Here is a 23,128-nt window from a genome sequence, read left to right as displayed (position 1 = left end):
TTCAAAAAGTAGGAAACCTATTTTTATATAAATTTCTCAGAAACTGTACAGAGAAACAGTTTGAAGAGGTAAAGCCAGTGAAAGAACACTGCACCAAAACCAGTGATAAGTGTTATTTACTAAACCTAAGCAGAAGCAGGTTCTTAGACACTGCAAGGAATGGCAATTTACATCCTCACCCACAAGCACGATCTAATTCCTGCCACAGACAACCAGCAAAAATGCATTTTTTTCCTTCTCCAAAGTCATACTTAGAAACTTCTTTTAAACCAAGTTAATTTAAAATGGTATGGAACAACAGAAGTAAACAGAATCATATTCAAGATGTTGGAGAGTTTATTTTAGGAAGGTGGACAAAAATAACACAAACATCTTCAATACTGTACATTTGTTTAATAGATAATACACAGCAAGGGAGTTGCTTTAAAGTGTGCAGAATAAACAGGAACATACAATTAGACTGGGGGGACAGAAGAGCTCTTTGCTTGTCACATCATACTGGTAAGCTACTAAAAGTGCTCCAGGAAATACCTCTATGAAAAGTAAGACAGGAAATAAATCACATTATGGAAATATCAAAAGAACAATAAAAGGTTAAAAAAAATACTGCCTTCTTATTGTACTGGCTCTGGCAGGGACTGAGGTAACTTTCTTCATAGCAGCCCTTATGGTGCTGCTTTGCTTTGGATTTGTGGCAACAATAGTGCTGGTAACACACCAGTGCTTTGGCTTTTGCTGAGCATTGCTTGCACAGCATCAAGGTTTCATTTCCCCCCACTCTGCTTGCTCCAGCAACTAGGCCGGGGGGAGCAAGAAGCTGGGAGAGGACACAATTGGCACAGCTGGTCAAAACTGACCCAAACTATTCCAGGCTCACCAAGACAACTGGAGGGGAGGCTGGGCAGAGGTCTGCTTCTAGGAGGTGCCAATTGCCTTGGCAGAATTTGTTCCCTCTACTCTCCTTTCCTTCTCTTACTGTGCCTTTATCTCAACCCTTTGCTGTTCCCATTCTCTCCTGCATCCCCCCAAGGGAGGGAGGAAGCAGCTGGGCAGTGCTTCAGCTGCTGGCCAGGGTCAGCCCTGGTAAACTGCAGAATCTGGGCAACTTTATACTATTTCGTTTTCAATATACATTTAGTTTGCAGAAGAAAGTGCTCACACAGGCTGATGTTTCTTAAATTTAGGAACACCTAACTATGCTTGTTTCAAGATCAACCTTTCTCCAATTTTGCTAACTGTATTTGAAGTACATATTAACATTCCCACAACTGAATTTAATTATTAAAAGACAAATATGCTCTTCTCTGTCAGCCCTTACACATTACACTATTGGAAGATGCTTTTCCAGGCAAAAGAATCTCCACCCACAAGAATATGCATGATGTATTTTTCATCAACTACTTCTGCTATGTGGAGCTGTACTTCCATGTTGCTTTTTGTTATATATATATATATATATATATATATATATAAAATCTCTATTTAGGAACATGAGAACAACTGCTTTAAGTAGCAGTTAAGACTGAACTCAAAATCACACTATTGTGACTATTAACCATCTAAGTCAAGTAATAAAATATACATTTTAGGAAGAGGAATGATAAACTTCAGTGAACATTTCAACAACAAAAAACATTTATAGAAAACTAGTTTCATACATGTAGGAGATAGAAACATGTTATTTCAGAAAGTCTTTAGCTGCTTCTAGTTTTACAACTAGGAAAAAACACTTTGGAGAGAAAAAAACAAAAGTGAAAGAGCACAAAGGGCTAATGAAAACAAACTGTCTTCCTGGATTCTGGAGTACAGCTCTTGTGGAAGGTGCCCATCTTCATTCATTCTCAAATCTGCTGTAAGGGTTATCAGAATCCTGGAGAAGACCTGTAAAACAAAATGGGACTACAGTTATCATTTTCTTTTTACAGAAAAACTCTGAGTTACTGACTTCACTGCTATTGGTAACTGCATGTAACAAATCCAAAAGGCAATTCTTGTAATAGCTGCTCTATTACCCACAGTCAAGTATTATAATAAATTGGAAGTGCTCTTAACCACTCTTATTTCTCAGACAATAAGAACAACGAATAAGTATTTCATGATTTAGCAGGGAGAGAACATTTTTCTATGAAAAATTATTATAGAAAAACAATTTCTCATCTGTGAGGTATAATACCCCAAAAAATGCACTTGTGAGAGTCAAGTTGAAAAAAAATCCAGGTATAGAGATGTCTCAAGAAGAACAGAATCCGAGCGGCCAGTTTATAAATGCAAGTGACTATAAGATCATCATCCTTTTAAAATGTAAGATGTTGCTACTTTGACTTAGTTCTACTTCAATTATACCCAACCATCTGTCACATTCAGCCACTTACAGCTTATCTGCAACAGGACAATAATCTCTAAGAAAAAATGAAGATCACTTCTTATGTGCACTAAAATCACCAGGGACCAGAACGAGAGCATCACTTAATCCAAGTTCCAGCATGCTTCCCTCACAAAGATTCTTAATGACTTTATACCAGAATACTGTCACAGCAAGCACTGCAAAGCCATCCAATTATGCTGAGTGCCTGGATATGCAGAGCATCCTCTGTATAGGTCAGCTGAGCAGTCGCTGTTCCACAAAGAAAATAATTTCAAAGAGACTTTAAACCACACTTTAAACCTGGGGTAGGCAGGAGACTGAAAATAAAGGAGTCCTATAACAGTGTAGAGGCTGACCTTATGTTGTGAAAGGACAGAACACTATTGCTACCTTTTCTGCCAAGGTTTTTATACTGATGTGTAACAAGGACTCTTCCACAGCTCATTTGTCTAGGTGTGGAGACAGAGAACAGGGCAGCCCAGCAACTCCAAATCACAAATGTTCAGATTCACAATAATGAAAAAAAATATTTCTAGTCACTGCCAAACCTTGTAAGAACTCTCAGTCCTTTTCACACCATCCCTCTTTCCACACGTACCTGCACACAGATATTGAACATTGACAGTTTTATCTGGAAGTCAAAACCTAATGGTGCTGGAGGCAGACTACACTATTGCCTACCTTGTGCAGCTGGTGAGCTTCCTTTGAACTGCCAGGTTATTTTAAGATGCCAGTCAAGCAGCACAACTGCTCAGGGCTGATTACTGTACCAGTTACTGCCACTAACTACCTAATAGGGAACAGTAAATATTTGGAATAAAGAATAAATATGAAAAGTCCTATAATCACTCAAATAAACAAGATTACAAGCAGTCAACTTGCAAAATGTTAATATCCAAACTATCCCTCATATATATGACCCTTACTTGTCCAAGGAGTAAGCCAGTAACATCTTAAAAGCTTCAGCCAGGTAACATGACACATAGTCTATTTGCCTGGTATAGTACCTTGTATCAGAGGTTCTATCCATTTCTATAATTGTTTTTGGGGAAAAAAAATTAAGTATTTGCTTACAAAGAATGTGCTTAGATGATATAATTGCCAAAAATTAACTACAATATTTTCAGATTTTGAAATTTATATATTTTTAAGCTTCTAGAATGTGGTCACTTCTCAGATTTTAGTATTACCTTTCATGCATTTAAACAAGCAGTTGTGATGTCCACTATGTCTATTCTAGCTGTCAAGTAAACTAATACACAATAAAAAATCCTCTCTTATCCTTGGCCTGCCATTCAACCTTCAGTGCCTTCAGGTAATATTCCTGCATTAATTTCACCCCAGCTCAAAGAGAGAAGAAACATTTATTTAATCCCAGATCGTTACCACTCCCACCCTTCCTCCAGACTTGTTAATACTTTGGCAGGTAGGATATATGGCTCCTCATAGATTTAGTTACCTGAAACACAACTGAGTAGTCCAATTTAAAAAAAAAATTTGCAGTACTCCCGTATTTCAGTCCTTTGAAACACAAAACACATTTACCAAAAATAGCACCAATACTGGTAATTACCACTATTACTACAATTGCCATTGCATAAACTCCCTGCACTCATTAAGCTCCATTTACAAATAAATGCACCTAACTTCAAGAAGCTTTCCACAAAGTGGCAAGAGGTGCTACCATATTCCCTGACGAAATGAACGCAGCCTGCAGACTTTTCTCTGAGGAGTGAATATACTCTCCTCTTCCTCTGTCCCAAAACACTCAGCTAAAAGCCATTTTAGAAAACTAATCCTCATATTTCAAGTGAATGTGTCATTTTTACTTCTCACTCCATATGCCATTCCCAGTAGTACTTTACTTGCTTTAATTTTACTGAATTATGTTTAGGAATGAACAGATCTAATCAACACCAATCAGGAATTAATATGCCTAACTAAAAGTACTCTCACCTATTTCATCACAAAATACTGAAACTAAATTGGCTTTAAGAACTATGGGTCAATCTAGTGTGAATATTTTTGGCTCTGACTTGAGAAATTGATGTCCCAGGAAAAAGGGACTCCAAAAGAAATGGCAAGCCCTCCTTCCAAATGAGGATAACCAGGGGTTACAATACCTGATACACTTTGCTTTCAGCCTTGCTCTAAAGCCTGTATCCAGCAGTTAAATTTCTTTTATCCTCATAATTTTAAGTACATCATAAGATTACTTTATGTAAGAGGAGTGAGACAGCAGCTCATCACTTGCACCAACTCTTGCTGAAGAAGTATCAGGCTCCAGTAAGTGGACAAAAACTATATGGGGAGACATACAATAAAAGGAGCATGACAAAAACCTTCTGTCAGCTGCCACAGCTGCCCTGTCAGTGCCACTCTGAGGGGCTGGCAGCCCATGCTATGGGGCAGCACGTTTGGTTCAGCTGAAGCTCTGGTGCTGCCTGGAACCAGACAGGAGTTGTCTCTCCACTGTTTCCTGTCTGACATGAGAGCCACTACCCAAGTTGTCATTTACCCTCAGGGGTTCAGAGAAACCAGATGTTTGCATCTTCAGGAGCCTTGTTTGCAATCAAGTCCATTGCATGTCACTGGTGAACTTGAATATTGGCACACAGGTCACTTAAGAGTTCTTACTTCTATTTACCCTCATTTTGAGGTTAGTATTTGAGCTATTTAGCATATCTATGAAACACTCAAAAATTTGAAAGGTATAGTAGTCAAGTATCTTTCATCAGGTTACAGGAAATAATGAAGCATGTTAGTAAATATGAAATGACAAAACAATGGTCAAAAGAAATTAATACCTCTTTCCAGCATATTCATTTATATTGTATACTAACTATACATGTTCCCAGTCATTGAGATCTGACTCTCATCATGTATCAACACTGCCCAAAAAGAGAATTAACAACTGAAATACTTGTAAGAGACTGTGCATAGCTGAAAACAAAAAAACCAACCTAGTTTGCTGCATGTTTTCACCCCTTATTAAACTTTTCCTCTTTATTTCTAGACCCCCATATTAACAACTGTATTCTTAACAAATAAACTAAATAGCTTTCAGTGTTTGGCAATGTAAGGTTCTCCTGCCTTGCATTCAGAACACTAAAGAAGGTGAAGGCAAAGTATCTACCTTGAACAGAAGAAACATTTACTGTCATAAACTACTGAATATAAAAACCAAAGCCTTACATAGAATAAACAAGAGAGGATTACATACCATTAAAATAGCTAATCAAAATCTTTGCAGAACTAAAGCAATGAAATTATTATCATTTTGCAAAAATTAAATGAAAAAAATCCTTCCACCAATACTTTGCAAAATCCTCAAATAAATAAATAATAAAGCAGCTTCTCACTAATGCTATAGTGAATACACAATGGAAGCAAATGCAGCAGGAATTAAATTGTAGTTCCTTTGTGTACTACACAAGCTGCAAAGTACTCCGAATTCTACTTTAAATTTTTCCTAAGAGTCAACATATAATTTGTGTAATCATATTGCATTCATATATGTGAGCAAATGAAAAATACTATCAAATTGTGCAACAAAGAAAATTGAAAGTGCGTACTCCTGGCTGCTAAAGCTCTCTATTGCTTCCAATGCTCCCAGAGGATTGTGGCTAGAGTGACACCTGCAGTGCATTATAAATGTGTAATTACCATTTAAATGGGGTATGGAAAGCTGGGGATGAAATGGGAAAAGGCATACCCTTAAAGCCAACCAAATACTGAAATGTTGGGCATCATCATCTGTATCTACAGTCAGGTTAACCAAGTCATTGTCATTCTGCCACTCAGCCATGCCTGCTTAACTGAGAATCCTCTCTGCAGTCTGTAAGGGTGCAAAATAATCTAGTGCCTCCATAATTATCTGCAGCAATTTTTATTAGATTATGTTTAATATGCTAACATCTGTATTTTCTAGACAGTAAAAAATGAGACAAAAGAGAGACCCAAGTCTCATGGAATTATTCTGACCACCATTTGTCTATTATCAGAATGCAACCCTTACATTCAACAGCAATTATATTTTTTAATTTCAAAATTTATACATATTTTGTATTTAGTTTTTCCTCAATTACACACATCCTTTAAGGATGTGCTAATTACATTATGTGAAAGTTAAATTTTTTCTATAAAACAAAAATTAACCATGAGATTCCAGGCCTTAAATTGATATACCTGATAATATAAATTAATATTTGTTTTGGCAATACAGGAAACCTGTCAATAAACTTTATATGGAAATTTGCTAATAAAATTTAAGTTTTATAGTCCAATTGCAATCTTGAGCAGGTAAGGTGCATTGAAAAACCTAAGTGCAGAAAGAAGTGAGTATGTCTGACTTCTTACCAGAAGGAACACTTTCCATTAACACAATGAGTGTATGAACTTGTTTCTCATTTATTCATTGATAGTGGAGGCAAATGACACTAGCTCTCCTATGACTGTGGACAGTATAGCTACAAGCAATACTTGATTTATTGAATTTGATGTCTGTATTCTCAAGGCATTTCATTATACAGTTTTAAATTTCAGGGAACTCAAGTACTTCAACAAGATCCAGCAAAGCACCCCACAAGGCTCTGGAAGTAGAGCACTGAACAGAGAGCTGTCTTCAGTAAAATGTAGGGCCATGCCGAGACAAGTGAACTGGTTCCACAAGCAGAACATAACTGATGCAGCTTTCACATCCCTGAACCCCAGAGCAGGGCTCTGATATGGGAACTGCAATTCTGCACCCAGGACTGCATCTGGGCTGCATCCAGAGATGCAAAGGTCCATCTGCACTGAGTGCTACAAGTTACTGTGGGGACACAGCCATTGCCCTAAGTGCTTCACCAGATCTTTCCCAGTGATTCCAACTTGCTGAGATTGACTGTCAGGTCTCTTCTAAGGAGAAACAATCACAAAAAGCCTGTACTGTTTCATGTTGTGCTTGGATTTTGTTTGCTTTTTTCACATCTGGACTATTGTTGTCAACCATTCAAACAACTCTTGAAACTGAACTGTGGTTGAGATACAGGGTTAATTAACCTGTAAAATACCACAGAACAACTTCCTTGACTGATGTTTAACAAAAATTACTTCCAGTTTCTACAACATTCTTTCCTCAGTAGCTCAAGCTTCACAGTGTAGTTTTCCTCCATTCCAGCAAAGGATCATTCTTTTACAAATGTTCTCCAGGCAGAGAATTCCCTACAGAGTTTGTCTGTATCACTTCTGCATCAGGCAAAGGGCAGGCTGCAGATTCATGAAGGCATTCCTAGACTCTGTCAATCATTTAACAAGAGGATGAAAATTAACAGCTTTGAGTGATTGTTCAGACCCCTAGAAACACCTTCTCTGACATTAGTGCAATTTGCATCATAAAAAATGCAGCAGAGTTTTAGCAGATCTGTCTCTGAATACACAGTACTGTTAACCCTATGAACAAATCAAATGAAAAGTGCAAGAACTGACAAGCCTACATAATAAGAGCCTCCTACACAACACAGCAGGTCCTACAGTCTTGTGATGTGATATTCTACAACTGGATAGCTCCACTTGAAAACAAAGAAAAAAATAATTTATCCCTACATTAGGCTGCATCCTCCACCCTTCTTTTTCAAGCTTGATTTAAAAAGCTTGCTGTCTACTAGTCAGTCTCTCTTCCTTCAATAGCCATGACTCCAGCAGCAAAGTTCAAGTAGGCTGATTTATCACATTCAATAACAAACAAAAAAGCCCCCAAACTCAGTCTTCTTACTTAGGAACAGACAGAACAAAACACTTATTTTAACCAATTTATTTAAGTGCCCATCCCAAGCACACTGTCTTCTTGCCCAGTTGGACAGTTAGTGTAGGAAGAGAACAGGAGCATAAACATGCTAAAATCAGGTGTCAGAAGACAGGCATCAGCAGAAAACTGGGCTTGGTTACTTCTGCTGCTCATAAAGCAGCTAATTTCTGCTGTGAATTTTATCCATCATTAGGAAAAAGGAATCAACTTAGGCAGAGGATCAAAACAAGATGACACATACCATACTTCTTACGTATTTCATCGTGCTTCATTTTTCTTTCATGTTTCCTACAAGAAATAAAGGCATCAGAAGAACATTCAGAACATCTTTTGAGCTGTAAGCAAACTATAATTACATCCAAAAAGGACATCAGCATTTTTTACATTAGCATTAGTAATCACATAACAATTTTTAAAAAAATCACACTTAGCAGTTATATATTTATTATATATATATATTATCTTTCTATTTACACTTCATCTGTAAGTATTTACATACACTGTGTCTATAAGACTTACCATAAATTCTTATTAACAGAATTTAGTGCGAACATAAGATGTATGACAATAAAAAGAAACACTTTTCTATATAGAAGTAAAGCATCCACATACATGCACACATTCACACTGAGGTGTTCATCTATACATAAGAAAAAGGCACTACACTAAAATGGAACACTCCTTAATGCTTTCAAGCAGGGAGCATAATTGTAAAACTTAGTTTTGCACAGAACATACTTTGAAACACTAATTCAATATAATAATTCTAAAAGGATAAAAAGGTGCATTACTATTTTGCTTAAGATGTACAGCAAGTGTAAGTGAAAACTACTACTTTCTAAAATCCTGCATGGCATCCATGCAGAGAATAAATTAAAATTTTATGCTAAATATAAATTGGGTTTTATGTTGTCTGACCATAAGACTGTTTTTAAGGCTGTATCTAATATTGCCAAACTTAAATTATTCATATACACCAACTGTCTGAGGAGTCGATTTCTCCCTCCCTTTTGCAAAGGTGAAGGGGGAAAAATATGTTTAAATGGAAAAAATTCCATCTTTTATCAGATAGTTTTCCTATATTACAAAGGAAGGATCTATTTTGCTTATTTTAAAAAACAAACAAAAACCATAACTGCTTAATGAGTATGAGCCAGGATCTATATACCTTGAGGAAACAAGAAATGGAATTTGGGAAATAAAAGTCCCTCTAACAAAAACTTAAAAAAAAATATGCACCCTTTGCTATCCCCTGTCAAAATTCAACCCAGTTAGACAAGTTGTGACTTCTGCCGGATTCCAATTTGCACGTATTCAGCAGAAAGCTGTTAAGCACTGACAGCTTAATTCACCAAAGATCCCATCTGCCCTATGCATATTCCACCTCCAAACAATTCCTACTGCTAATCAGCCCCTGTGTGTCCTCAGAAGCAATTATCCTGCTTCCTACAGAGCTGAGGGCTGAAGTGGCCTTTTCCAGCAATTGCACTTCTGGGAAAGCAGGCAGATAAAGCACAATGAGAAAAACCAAACAAGACAGACAGACTCAAAAGCTTCCACTACTGTTTCCCAGAGACACCCATGTCCCTTACATCCCCCTGCATTATTAAGCCCAGGCAGCACAGTAAACAAAGCAACCTGGCCAAAATGCACTGACAGAGGCTGGAGAGTCGGGTAATGAAATTCACGTAGAAGAAGAAAGTCAGGATTGAGACATTGAAGAGAACAGAAAAAAGAGGAGACAGATTTACCCATTGAAGGTAAGCTGATAACAGGATTTCTGCTTTCTGTGGTACATAACAGGAAGATATTATATGGGACAAGGGATCTCAGGAAGAGAATAGAGAAATTCTGCTTAAGGCAGCCTTCTCCAACATAAAGCTAAATCCTTCTACTGTATAGTTTGTGAGTTCAAACCAAGTTTATTACAGGCGGTACTAATGGCATTTCTTCCTTGTTTTGCATATCCTGTCTGAAGTAATGAAGACTCATTGCTGCAGTAGCTCAGTACACTTCAGCAGCCAGTGTGAATCAGTTCTGAATTCAGCAAGCACCTGCTTAAGAAGGGGATGGTGCAAAATCAAGCTGTGTAGACTTTAAACCTCAGAAAGGTTAGGGATACTTCCCTAGGCTATTCAAAACAAACCACCAAACACCTAATTAAGTTTGAAGGGTAAAACCATTAATATCAGTGAAACATTCAAACTGACAGGCATCACTTCACCCACAAGTAAATCCTTGCTCAGTAAATAAGGCTTAGGTACACATCAACCCAGAGGAACCAGACACAGCTCTGAACAGGCAGTCCCTGCATCAGCCACCCAGAGTTACTGTACCACCCACATCTCACATGATGATCAGCTCAAGTCACTTCAGTCTTCCGAGTTGTTGTTTCTTAACACTGCTGCTATTACTCCATCTTATACATGCTGAAGTCTTGGCTTCCCATGCAAGCTGTCCCCACTGCTATAAGCTGAGGAAGTATTTTTCCCAATACTAACAATTCACATAATAATTTTCCATACTTGGTTCTTCACAAATAAACTGCCATCCTTTCTTTCCCTGGCCTCTCTCCTTGTTCTTCCTTCTATCAATTTATACTTGGCACTAGATCTTATTGCTTAGCATTTGTTTATAAACTTCTAAAATAAATAATTATTTATAAATTATATAAATCTAACCTAAAAATATACCACGTATTTGAAGCTGTAAATAATTGAGTGTATAGAAAAAGACTCGCTACTCAATGCCATACTTAAAAATGATTTTTCATGTTAGAGATTATGAAGTCAAATAAAGGACTAAAGCTATGCAATAAGATACCTGTTCAGACATCCTTCATGCCCCTCACTATAAGTGCAAACTCAAACCATCACCAGTAATTTTCAACCCTCTCACTGAACTGACAGCTGCTTTCAGCCTTGTGTAAATAAGCAGACAGCCAACATAACAAACTTTACTTTTCATTTTAACAGGCATCTTCCAAAGAGACACTAAAGTATCCATAATTAACTGAATTTCAATGCAAACAAGTATTAAACTTAAAAAGCAGACTTTTACAGTGTACCTGAAAGACAGAAAATACTAGGTGCTGCAAATCATCTTAAACCTTCCACAAAAAAATATTTCCATGGAACACTATAGAACTTGGGCCTCCTAGCTTTGTTTTTACCATTCACTAATGGAATCATGAAATGAAGCTCAGGCTAGTCCTCTTCACCTTCCACTGCCAACTGATATGAACCATACATCAGCTGATATAAGCTGTATTTGAAGTAGCTGTATCCCACAGAAAAGACAAACAACATGTAAGATGACAAGAAAAAAACAAAGCCAGACAGACACAAGGTCAATGCTGCGCCTATTTTCCTCCCATATTTATCTGAACATTTATCTGATATTTAACTGAACATCTATTCAGCTATTTTCATAAACTATGTGAGAACTTCACAGTAGAAAGGAAGGACTACACAGGACAAGGCAGTGTTTTCCTCTGCAGGCTGCTTGTAAAAAATGGGTTGTTGAGAATATTAATTTGTTCTACAGCCTGCCAGTAGCAATTCATTCTCCAAAGGTCTTAGAGAAGCAGGCAGTGGGTAGGGTGAGGTGCTCTAGGTGCTGCAAGTGGCTTAGTCCTCGTGTTTTCCCATGACCCCCAGCCACACACACAATTGGTGTGCATGTTCAGAACATGGAAACACCCCAGGGCTGCTGCTAAGCTCCTGCAATTAAAGCAGTTTCTGTTTCACAGACACACTCCTGAGACAAGCTGGGAAATAGGAATGCTGCTCTAAATAAGGCTGCAGGAATCATTCTGGCAGAGCAGCCTGCTCCCAGTGATCTTTGCTCCTAAGCTAAATTCAAGAATGGAGCTGATATTAGCTCTAGGTTGCACTACTTGCTTGGTGTGTGCACAGCACACCTTACACTCCAGATGCATCAGACTTCCTACAGATTAACTGTACCAAGCTGATACACAAATCACAGTGGAAAGGTTACAGAACACAATCATCCCTTTATGCACAAAGTCAGAAGTCTATGCTTTATAACAAACACAGGTAAGTGCTGTCTTAGCTGAACAAAGCAGCATAATTAAAGATGTACATTTCACCACAAGGCAAGTGGTTTTGGCATACAAAAACTGTTGATATTCCTCACTGGATCCCTCCTCTTTAGAAAGAAACAAAAGTATTATAGGAGAAACAGCACATTCATACTAGCACTTGGCCTACTGTGCTGTGACTAGTTATAACGGGATTAACAAGCAGAGAATTCCCCTTTTTTTCTGATCCATTGCAAATATTCAACATAACTTATCTGAGAAACTGTGAGTGAGCATACTTCCTGAATTGGACACCTATTTCTTACCCTTTCATGTACATTCAAGTCTGACACTTTCAGCTCACAAATTCAGATGTTTATAAAAACAAATTTGCATCTGTTCTCCTCTTGGATAATGTTTGCCAACACTTGCAATGATGCACAGATCACTCATAGTACCTGCCACACTGAGCATCAACTTGTTTGCTCTCTGTTCATTTACAGCAATACAGCTCCTAATCAGGTTCACCAATCTCATAATAAAGCTGTTTTGTAAACCTGACACTGTCATGCCTAACATCACAATGCCTCTTTGTTTAGTACTCCATGTATTTCTTAGAAAGGCAGAATACTCCTACATCATCAGGAAGTGTAGAGCTATATATCAAGCTGTCAAGACTTACCTCTGAAGAGACTGTAGCCTTCTCTCCTCTCTCTTCCTAGCTATCTGCTCCTCTTCTTCCTCTAGTCTGTTAGAAAAATAAGGGAAGGGAAGCATAAGGGGAGGAAAAAGCAACTTTATTGCTAAGCTATCACTATTTAGTACTTCATAGCCATGTGAAATTTCACAGCTGAGTAAGTTTCATTTACAAGTTTGTGTAATTATCCTTTCACATTTTATAATATCCAAATGCTGTACTCATTGCAGTAATATGTCCTTCAGCCTCCACAGAACTATTTACAGCTTCTTAGGAAGAGGATGTGGACTGTTCCAGAAGCAGGATTCCTAGCTGCCCTTTTCCCCATGTGTCACACCCCATTTAACAGTCACTGTTCTGCATGTGCACAGTTAAGTCCATTGTTGTCCTTTGGAAGATGATTGATGGCTCATAAGCCTTTGATGCCAGAACAATTTATCTTTCCAACAACCATTACCATCCAATCTCAAGCTGCCCCCAGGAAATGAGTCTGTTCTGGAATGAGCAAGGATTTACCTGAGCATCAGCTGTGTGACTCTGGGAAATGCTGAACCTACACAGTACATCTGAGCTGTGCTTGTGCAGATTTCTCTACTGAATTCTCTGCTGCACTTTAGCTCTGTGTCCTGCCTTGCAGAAAGCTCAGTTTCACTTAACCATTAGACAGACCCTGTAAGACTTGTAGGACTCTAAAGCAAATGTCAAACAATTTTTCTATTAGTTCTTCCGTGACAGAATTTATGATCATTCTTCAGGGTTAGTAAATGGACAACTGCCATGCTTGCTAATTAGTAATTAGTAAATGGACAACTGCCAGGTGCTAATCACCTTCCAGAAGGGAATAAAGTTCTGAAGATGTCTGAGATGAATATTTACAATATTAATATACCTGAGCAGCATTACCACTCATCTGCAGCCACCAAGACCCAAGTTAAGAAAGAGTGACATCCAGTGGTTAATTACAGCATGTCAAACACTTCAATACACAAAATTCAGACACATTCAGCTCTGGAAATATGAACTCAATTCCTTCATGTGCTCAAAACAGTCCATATATCTGTCTCAATATTTTATTTATTTCAATACAAGCCAGTACTTAAGAATCCATGCAATGTTTCACAAACAAATTTCTTAGTCCCAGCTTTTTCCACCTAAAGAATTAAAAAAAACTTGGGGGAGCAGGAAACACAAACAGGTCACTTTTATTTGAAAACAATGTTAGACTCTTTTAGAAAACTAATCAAGTCTCCACATCAGCATGTCCAGCATGACTAAAAGCTCCCATTCTTGGGCACCCTTCTGTAAAACTGCTTTACTGGAGACCTCATGTCTTATAACTATGCAATAATCTTCACAATTGGTGTTGCAAAATATGAAAGCATCAAACAAATCAAATGTTGATATATGATTCAGAAAATACATTTCTTCCCTGTAATTAAACAGTATTCTGATTTCTGGATACTTGGAATGAATTGTTCTTCCAAATTCAGAAAGTTTGAGATTATACAAATACAAACATGGTTGACAACAGAAGTTCCTGAGAGTCTATTTAGTAGTTTCACAAATAATAGCTGTTCATAGAACTGTCAAGTACAAGGAACCAGACTCTAAGAAGTCCAAAATCACAGGATAAAAAACAAAAACTATGCACCAATATTCCTAGAATTCCTGTGGTAGGATGGACACAGATGAGCCAACTACATTACTGATGTGGGGGCTGATGCACTGAAGTATTCTCTGTGTTCAAGGAAAACCTAAGTTCAGGCTTCTCAAACATCTAAACACCCCCAGCTTAAGAATTCCCTAAAGAAACACTGATACTTCTGCAAAACAAGGTTACACCTTAGAGCTCAGACCTCAAAAGGAATCAGCTAAACAGATCTAGTACTACATTTCCACAACCCTTCCTTCCTCCCATTCACAAAAAAAAAAAAAAAAAAAAAAAAAAAAAAAAAAAAAAAAAAGTTTATTTGTGGAAAATGAGTCCCCAAAAATAAGGAAGAAGAGAGCAAAAGAATTCCTGCTGAGAACCACTGGGCTTAAAGCAAATAATGTACCAGGCTTGAGTGTAATAACACATTCTGACTCCTCCTGAAATAAGCTGGACCCCAGATTGACAAGACCTTTAAATCCTCTAAGGGTCACAAGATTAAGCTTGACACCATTGGAATATTGCCATAAGATGACTCTTAACTAACCCTCTATTTTTAGAATTAGATGTTACAGTACTGATGGACAACTTAGCTACTAAAACTGAAGTCCAGCACAAGTATCTCTTTTCACAGGATTCAAGCTTTATTTGCTGACATGTCAGCTACAGGGGCCTACTCAGTTGTTCTGCAGAGGATGCTGGCAGATCTCATGTAATATATAAACCTGTTCTTTACATCTCCAGGGCTTATCAGCACAGGGCTAAAGAGTATTCATTTTTGCACTTGGGCAGATTTGCTATACCAGCCTACCAACAAACAGGTACAAGCTTCTTTCTCAGGGAAGAAAGAAAGGAATGAGATGTTATTTACAATTATTTTCTCATTTCTTTAAAGCCACAGATGTACCATATTTTTCTGGCTTTAAGGTCAGCACTAAACAATGTTCAGTTACATAAGTTCTTTTAAAAAAACCAAAACCAAATCTCAAACAGGAACAAGTCAAAGGTATTGTAAAAATTTATAGGAATAATTTCAAACCAAGAAATAAGGTCCCCACTTTTATTCATACAAGTACTGAAAGACAAAAAGAGCAGAGGTAGCTGAAACTACACTGTCCAGAAAGCTTTAAAAATTTAACTGATAAAGGGAAGCATGTTGTGCTGTCCCACTTCACACTGCAGTACTATTTTACCTACTCATCAACTGCTTCCCTCCTTTTAAGAATATTAGCTACTCAGAGACACCAGTTTAAAAAATAATTTTACAAGTTCTCCAAGATCTCAAGAACATTTAACTTTTGCAGCACTACTTTCCTTGAAAATAAGTAAATTATTCTTAGTATCTTAGAGCAAAGAAGTATTATCTTACATGTAGAATATCTTTTTGAATTGGCAAAGACAGCTAATCCCTTATATAGGGACTGCTGACAGATCCTAGAGCAACTCTGAAAGATGGATACCAAGTGCCATATAGGACATTGTTGCTCAGTTACTTTCTACTCACCTGGTCCCTTTTTGCTGTACCATGAGCCTGCCTTGAAAGAAATTATTTACACCATTATCAGAAGAAGCAAGGATTTACCTGGTCACTGAGAGATTTTATGTCCAATGTTAAGAAGAAAGTGTAAAATGTAGAAGTGTAAAGCAACAGCTTACCTGAAGTCAGACACATCAGCGCTGTTACCACTAGAAAAATCACTTCAGTGTCATTCCAGCATCATTTCCAGTGTCATACTACTTGTCACTAAATATCTCTTATCTTGCTATCTTTCTCAAACAAATAAAGCAAAGTGATCAAAACTGCTTCCAAATGAAAATATTCTTAGTGTAAGTAAAGGAGAGTAAAACTTGTAGGTAGATAGGGAAGGGCAGGACCAGTGTTGGTAAAGAAAACAAATGCACGTTTACCTCCTCCTCCTGGAACGCCTTCTGCAGTAACAGCAGTAACAGCAGCAGACTGTGAGGGACACCAGAATGAGCCCAGCTACCACAGCCATAGCAATCAGTAAAGCCTCAAAGTTTACTGAAAAACATGAATATATTCAGCTTGTTAGACTCCATCAGTAACATTCATCTTTCTGATAACTCTTCCCTTCCTTCCCACATGCTTTTTCATCCCTATATGCAAAACACAATTCTGTTGAGCTACCCCAGATAAAATGCAGTATACCACATTAAAACTTTGCTATTATGCATAATCTACACTGAACAGACATTTAGTAAAACCACATTTCTCAATCTGCTACTTCCCTACAGGTTACAAACAAATACACTTTATCCCATAAAGCAAGAATTTTTCAAAAAAATTGCTTTAAACATTTTTTTTTTTCAAAAGTATAGTACTTAACTGAAGCAAAAAATGTTTTTTTGGACCTATTAAAGTGAAGGAAAAGACCATCAGTTTTCAGTCTACACTCCTGGCAACAGTACCTATTTCATTTGCTTACTATTCAGGAAAACACCCAACACAATTAAGCTACTTTGTATTACACTGTTCTTCACTTCACTATGATTAATAATCTGTCAACACATGTAATTCATATAAAATTGTAACTGGAAGCCAGTAATTTGTTTTTGACTTTGAAAGCTGCACTACTCACCTTCATTTTCAGCAATGGTGAACAACATTCATCTCTTAATTTTATTTGCTTGAAGAAAAAAAAAATCAACACCACCTTCACAAGTTAATTAATTTTCCTGCTGTGTTTGTCAGGGACAGTCTCAATAAGACCATATAACCCTATTGCATATTGCTGCTTGAAATTTGTAAAAAACCTATTAAGGAAATGCATATTTGAGAGCGTTTTTGTTGTTCTGGTTTGGGTTTTTTTTCTACTTTTTTTTTACTGAGAATGTGCTCCATTATGAAGTTTTCATTCTGTGTTTAAGCTACAGTCAATCTAGAAACACAAATGGCACAAAACATAGAAGCCATTTCCACAGCAGCAGTAAACTGCCAAGACCACCATGAGTATCAGTAGAAAAGAACTTGTTTCTCTACCTGGTGTGTTTGAGAGTGTTAACTTACTTCACAGCAGCTCGTTTGATGCTGGGTTTGGATTTCTGGCTCAAACATGCTGGTAACACACCAATGTTTCAGCTGCTGCTGAACAGGCTTGAAGAGCACCAAAATATCTTCCCACCTGTCCCCTGCCCCCTTCCCTTTGTTCCCCCCAGTGAGTAGGGCTGGACCACAGGCAAGAGAGTGAGAGAGGTCAGGAGGGGATGCAGACAGAATGCTTGAGCCAAACTGGCCACCAGACAATGTCATGGTCAGGGAAAAAAATCTGAGGTAAAGGACAGGAAAGTAGAGGGCAGAACTGGCTTCCAAAGGGAAAGCCAATTCCAACGGGCACTCATTGTTTGAGAACTGGCTGAGCATGTCTGCCTGTGAGGGGGGGTTAAAAAAATTGTGGTTTTTTTCCTCTCCCTCCTTTTCCTTCCCTTTTTAAACTGCCCTTATCTCTATCAAGGAGGTTTTCTGCTCTTGTTGCTTTTTCTTCCTCCATCCCACTGGGGCCATGGGAGAGAGGGAGGAAGCAAGCAGATGTGTGAAGTACTCAGATACTGGCAGGAGTGAGCCCTCCACACTTCCAGAAAAAAGTCTGCTAAAATGTCATAATAAAAGCCCAGTTTTCTTAAAAGTGAGTTTTATCACTGAAATTATATTCTTATCATAGTCTAAAAAACTCCAACAAAAGTTTAAGTACAAATGCCTGTTCTCAGAAAACAAAGCACAAAGCCCTTCTCTAAGAACACAGAATTGATGAAGTTCACCTGTACTTTTTCATCTAGTCACTCTGCAGCAGGCATTAAGTGGTAGTGCTCAGAAACTTGCATGCTCCACTTTAACAGCAATCTCCTACTTCTGCTACCCTAATACAGACTACTGCAAAATCTCTCTGCCCTAAGCACGGTAACTTTCTCCAGTCAGCATTGTCACTGACAGTTCACCCCCACTTGTTTTTGTCCTTTAGCCTCCTGCTGTCCATGCACAAACACACAGAAAGCAGCAAGTGTTTGCTCTGCTGGACTAAGCTGTACTCCTGCTTCACACAAGCAGCTTTCTCATGCCTTAGGTGTTCTCTGTTCCAGTCCTCCAAATATTTCACCCTGATGGCAGCATGTGCTCAGTTGTGTATTTTGTAGTAAAACATGCACAGCAAATGGAAACTGAAGAACAATTACACCATGCAGGATTACAACCCACAGTGGCACCATGCATGCTCCTTCTTAACCTTATCTACATTGCCTTTGGTACCCATCAATTACATTGTTATTTCAGTTGTTTAAGCAAAAACAGCGTTCAAGAATTTCTGTGTGACTCTATTCCTGTGGTATTGGTCCACTGCTGCCATTGGAATATAATACAAGTGTGGATCTAGACAAATCATCCAATGCTTTCAGAAATCTTAAAGAAAGTAAAAATGTTTTAAAGCCATTCCATCACCATACCTACACTGATTGGTGCTATGGCTTCAAAGCATAACCACTGCCTCCTCACCCTGCACCTCCAAATAAATTATCAGGAAACAGCTCCAGCAAGCTGACTTTAATCATACTTATAAACAATTCTCTACAGCAAAAGTAAAATTAGTACCTACTCCAGCAAACTCCCCATCGAGCATCTGAGAGAGAGCACAATGAAGACGGTGGGAAAATACTTCTCACAGGGTAATCAATGCATGTGCTGTTGGTGTAACACCAAAGGCACTGTGCAAAAGAAACAAGAAAAAGCCCAAATTATTAATCTTCAAAAACAGTTAACAATTGAGTGCACCACTCCAAAGATAGATTTCTTATGTGAATGTAACACTGGAGAAATGGAAGTGCTTTGTCTTCTACAGAAGTGCTTGTGCAATTTCTCAGTAAAACCTAAACTGAATAGTGAATAAGAACATTTTGTACTTACAAGTAATACTAGCTTGAAAATATTTGGAAACATATTGAGGTACTCTGCATACTTAAGGGTAAAATGGCTTTGGGTTTAAAATTACTGGAATTAACAAATACAAAATCAGACTGAAGACTGTTCAGAATTTTAAAACACCTCATATCTTTAAGGAATAAAAACACACCTATAATATTACTTCAGCCTTGCATTTGATTATCAACAAAAAGAAAATAGTAAAGAATTCTTTAAAGTCTACAGGAACTTTTTCTGCAAGGTAATGAATGATACAGTCTCATCCAGTCTGAGTTGCAGAGTACTCTGTGTACCTTAATTGCACATGTTCACATATCTGGATATTTTTACAATTTCATGTTTTATATGTATTATAGATAAAATTCAGCACAACGTTTCTGCTTCTGAAGCCGTCTCTAAGCATCAAGCTTAGGTTCTGGTTCTCATCTGTCAAAATAAATACTTATTCAGAAGTCATTTACCACACAACCCAAACAGTGAAATAGGTTTGAATACCAGCAATAGGAATCTCTGACAGGACATGTTTTTTTTAGGATTCATTATAAAAAGAGTTCAGCCAGGAACTATGCTTTATCTAACAGTACTATTAAGAACATCTCTGTCATACATCCTCAATTACACAAAGCCTGTTATCTTGCTCTTAATGGATTACAAAACATTAAATACAAAGGAAACAATTTGTAGCAGATGCTGCTTTCTTGAAAAGCCAAATGTGCACAAAACAAGCAGGTAAGTTCAGATATGTTTTAATCTTCCCTGGTGAAAAGGTTTTCCAGTAATGGAAACTTATAAGCAACTTTAAGACTCCTGAAATGTTTCTTTTCTGTGACATCTAAAGATTGAATTTGAAATAATCTCACACTTCTGCTCTGCAGGGACTAATGCCTTCTGCATGCTTATCACAATACTTTTGTAGAGCTAAACAAGTCTTCAGCAAAGAAAAGAAACACAAATTCTAACATTTAAACGTCTGCCTTATCACAATATCATTGGAAATACACTTTGCTACCAACAGTGGCTTAGCCCGGCAGTCTTCAGCACAGAGTCAGGGGAGGGACCAGCACACTCTGCCTCAGTTACAGGAACTTCTTGCAGCATCTTTAGAGAAAGGCACTTCCATTGATTTGCATTGATTAGCAAATAAATGTTGTGCATCATTAGCACAACACAAGAAAAGCAAGGCATTTTAACTGCCTAAGACTGAGTTTACTCGACGGACATTTAACAAAGTGCTACGCACAAAATGAGGATGAGTCTGAGGCAGCAGCAAGATCAACCTGCTCAGCTGAGCTATGAAAGCCCTGAGCACACACTGACACTGGAAGCCTGGACTCGGTGTGTCCTCTCCAGACACAGCACAGAAACACCTGAGTGACCAAAGCATGGAGCAACCCTGGCTAAGTGAAAGCTTGCTGGCATCACCTGTGACAGATGGGAAGCAACACATCAGTTGATTCTATCAGTTAAATGAGAAACAAACAGCTAAGAAAGCCTAACAGTTTTATTTAATATAAAGTGGAAATTCTTATCAATCAAAAAAGATGTTAAAAACCTTACCGAAACATTTTTTAGACATTCTTCACAGGACTTCAGGGAAAACGCTGAACATGCTAGAAAAACAAACAAAACCAAAATACAGAGATTATACACTTATTTTTATTCCAAAAGGTCAAGCAATTATCACAATATTTAAGCTTTTTTTCCCCCCTAATCCTAGATACAAACAATAATTTTGACTGAAAAAATGAAATCTCAGTAAAAACAGGTGCACTTGAGATGCCCACATTTGATGTCAGCCAACCTGACACACACCTTTGTGGTCACATCTGTTGGTGGCAACTAAATCAGAGAAGTTTCACCGGCTGCCTGCCAAAAGCAGCGAAGAGATAAATGATTCCAGCAGAACAGGAAGGGATGAGCACCTCCGTCAGCTTCTCCTGAGCCACACTCCTCACCATCACCCAGGGCTGAACAAACCCTGGCGAATGTGTGCTCTAGGATCACCCTGCTTGAGCAAGGGACGTTGGACCAGGAGACCACTGTAGTACTTTCCAATCTGCCCCATCCTGCGATTCTGGGACTGCTGTCTGTCTGTGCCAAGGACGGGACACCCTAAGGGCCCCACAGGCGGGCAAACCCCAGCGCCATCAGCCCGTCCTTCGGCCGGGAGCGGGCTGTTCCCTCCCGGCCCACGGGACCGCTCCGCTCCGGACACAGCACCACGGCAAGCCCCGAGCTCTCCTCATGGCGCTCGGGGACAGCACCACGGCAAGCCCCGAGCTCTCCTCATGGCGCCGTTGGGCCTTTGCAGGCCTCGGGGCGAGCCCGAGCCCGTGTCCGCCGCCGCGCCGCTCTGCCCGGCCAGGCCCGTCCGGGAAGGCCGCACGGACGGGAAGCGAAGGGAGCGACGCCGCGCCGCCCGCCCCTCCTTACCCTGCGCCGGCGCCGGCGGAACCGTGGTGCTGATCTGCTCCAGCCCCGCCATGGCGCGGCCCCACAGCAGCGACAGGCCCTGCAGCCACAGCGGCCACCGCCACACCGCCTCCATGGCCGGGACGGCAGCGGACAGAACCCGCTGGCTCCGGGACCCGGCCCCGCGCAGCCGCCGCCAGCCCCGGGGCGGAGCGGGCTCGGGCCGGGGCGCGGCCCTGCTGGAAGCGGGCGGGGCTCGGCTGGGCCGCGCCTTCCTTGCTCCCGGGGCACAGGGTGAGCGGCTGGGCTGTGCAGTCACTGGAGGGCGGGATCTGACATACACGGGGCCTTTTCCGCTCTCTTTGTGTGGTGTGACGCCCTTTTGCAAGGGTGGTGAGAGGGCAAGGAGGTGGCGAGGATCCTGTGCCCTGCCTCCTGGCTCCTGGTTTCGTTCCTTAGTGAGGAACTAAGGCTGCCAGAGCCAACTGAGACAACAAAGGCATCCACAAGGGCTGGCCAGAGAAATTAATAAAGAGATAGAGGCAAATAGAAAATTTGCCATGACCTTCCCATTTTAAAAGACTAGTGAGTTGTTGGTCTTGCATGGTGACACACTTCTCAGGGCTTGGGAAGCATTTAACACTCTTTCAAGTGCCAGGGATATACAGAACACCCAGATGAGTCTGCAAGATACAACACAGGAAGAAAAGAAAGACCCCAAACCCTCTGAGATGGCAGGGTGAGGACCCATAAGACATTTTGGGCATCTCAGTGGGCCTTAGATGCGGCTAGGCACCAAACGGAGTCCTTAGTGACCAATGAAGTGATTTGCCATGCTGTGACAGAAACCTTGCTTTAGTCAAACAATCCTACTGCTGAACTTCATTGGCTTCTCTGTGACTTATTCAGGAATTGGAAGTTTGATATTTGTCAATCAACAGCTGAAGTGCCAGTGCAGGTTTTGTTAGTGCTCAGACTCTGCTTCAAGCAGGAAGTAAACATTCCTTCCAAGAATGGCATTGTTCAGTCAGTAGTGATTCCAGCTGCTTGTGATCTCCCTTCTCAAACACTCCTCTTCTATTTGCACCATTTTTATGACTCTTGTGTAATAAGGCCATTGTTGCTATAGAAAGTACTGCAATTGGTTTGTGGATCTGGTAGAGAGGCTTTTGTAAATATCCTTCAGTCTTAACAAGAAACAAGAGGAATGTTTTTCACAGTGCTTGACCTTGCCATCCTGTCTGTT

At 39.4% G+C, this 23,128-nt stretch overlaps 1 protein-coding gene across 1 annotated transcript; it reads right to left on the bottom strand.

Annotated features, from left to right (window-relative positions):
* Window positions 1-318: 318 nt before the first annotated feature.
* On the bottom strand, window positions 319-22,078 carry LOC131559667 (pituitary tumor-transforming gene 1 protein-interacting protein-like). Its single transcript, XM_058808087.1, has 7 exons — window positions 21,904-22,078; window positions 21,028-21,080; window positions 19,148-19,256; window positions 16,452-16,566; window positions 12,878-12,943; window positions 8,395-8,441; window positions 319-1,881 (listed from the first exon to the last, which is right to left on the bottom strand). The coding sequence occupies exons 1-7, from the start codon at window positions 22,016-22,018 to the stop codon at window positions 1,832-1,834; spliced, it is 555 nt and encodes a 184-aa protein (XP_058664070.1). The 5' UTR covers window positions 22,019-22,078; the 3' UTR covers window positions 319-1,831.
* Window positions 22,079-23,128: the final 1,050 nt, after the last annotated feature.

Source organism: Ammospiza caudacuta, chromosome 1 (genome assembly GCF_027887145.1).
Source record: "Ammospiza caudacuta isolate bAmmCau1 chromosome 1, bAmmCau1.pri, whole genome shotgun sequence".
Lineage (NCBI taxonomy): Eukaryota > Metazoa > Chordata > Aves > Passeriformes > Passerellidae > Ammospiza > Ammospiza caudacuta.
This window is presented reverse-complemented; position numbering and strand designations above follow the sequence as displayed.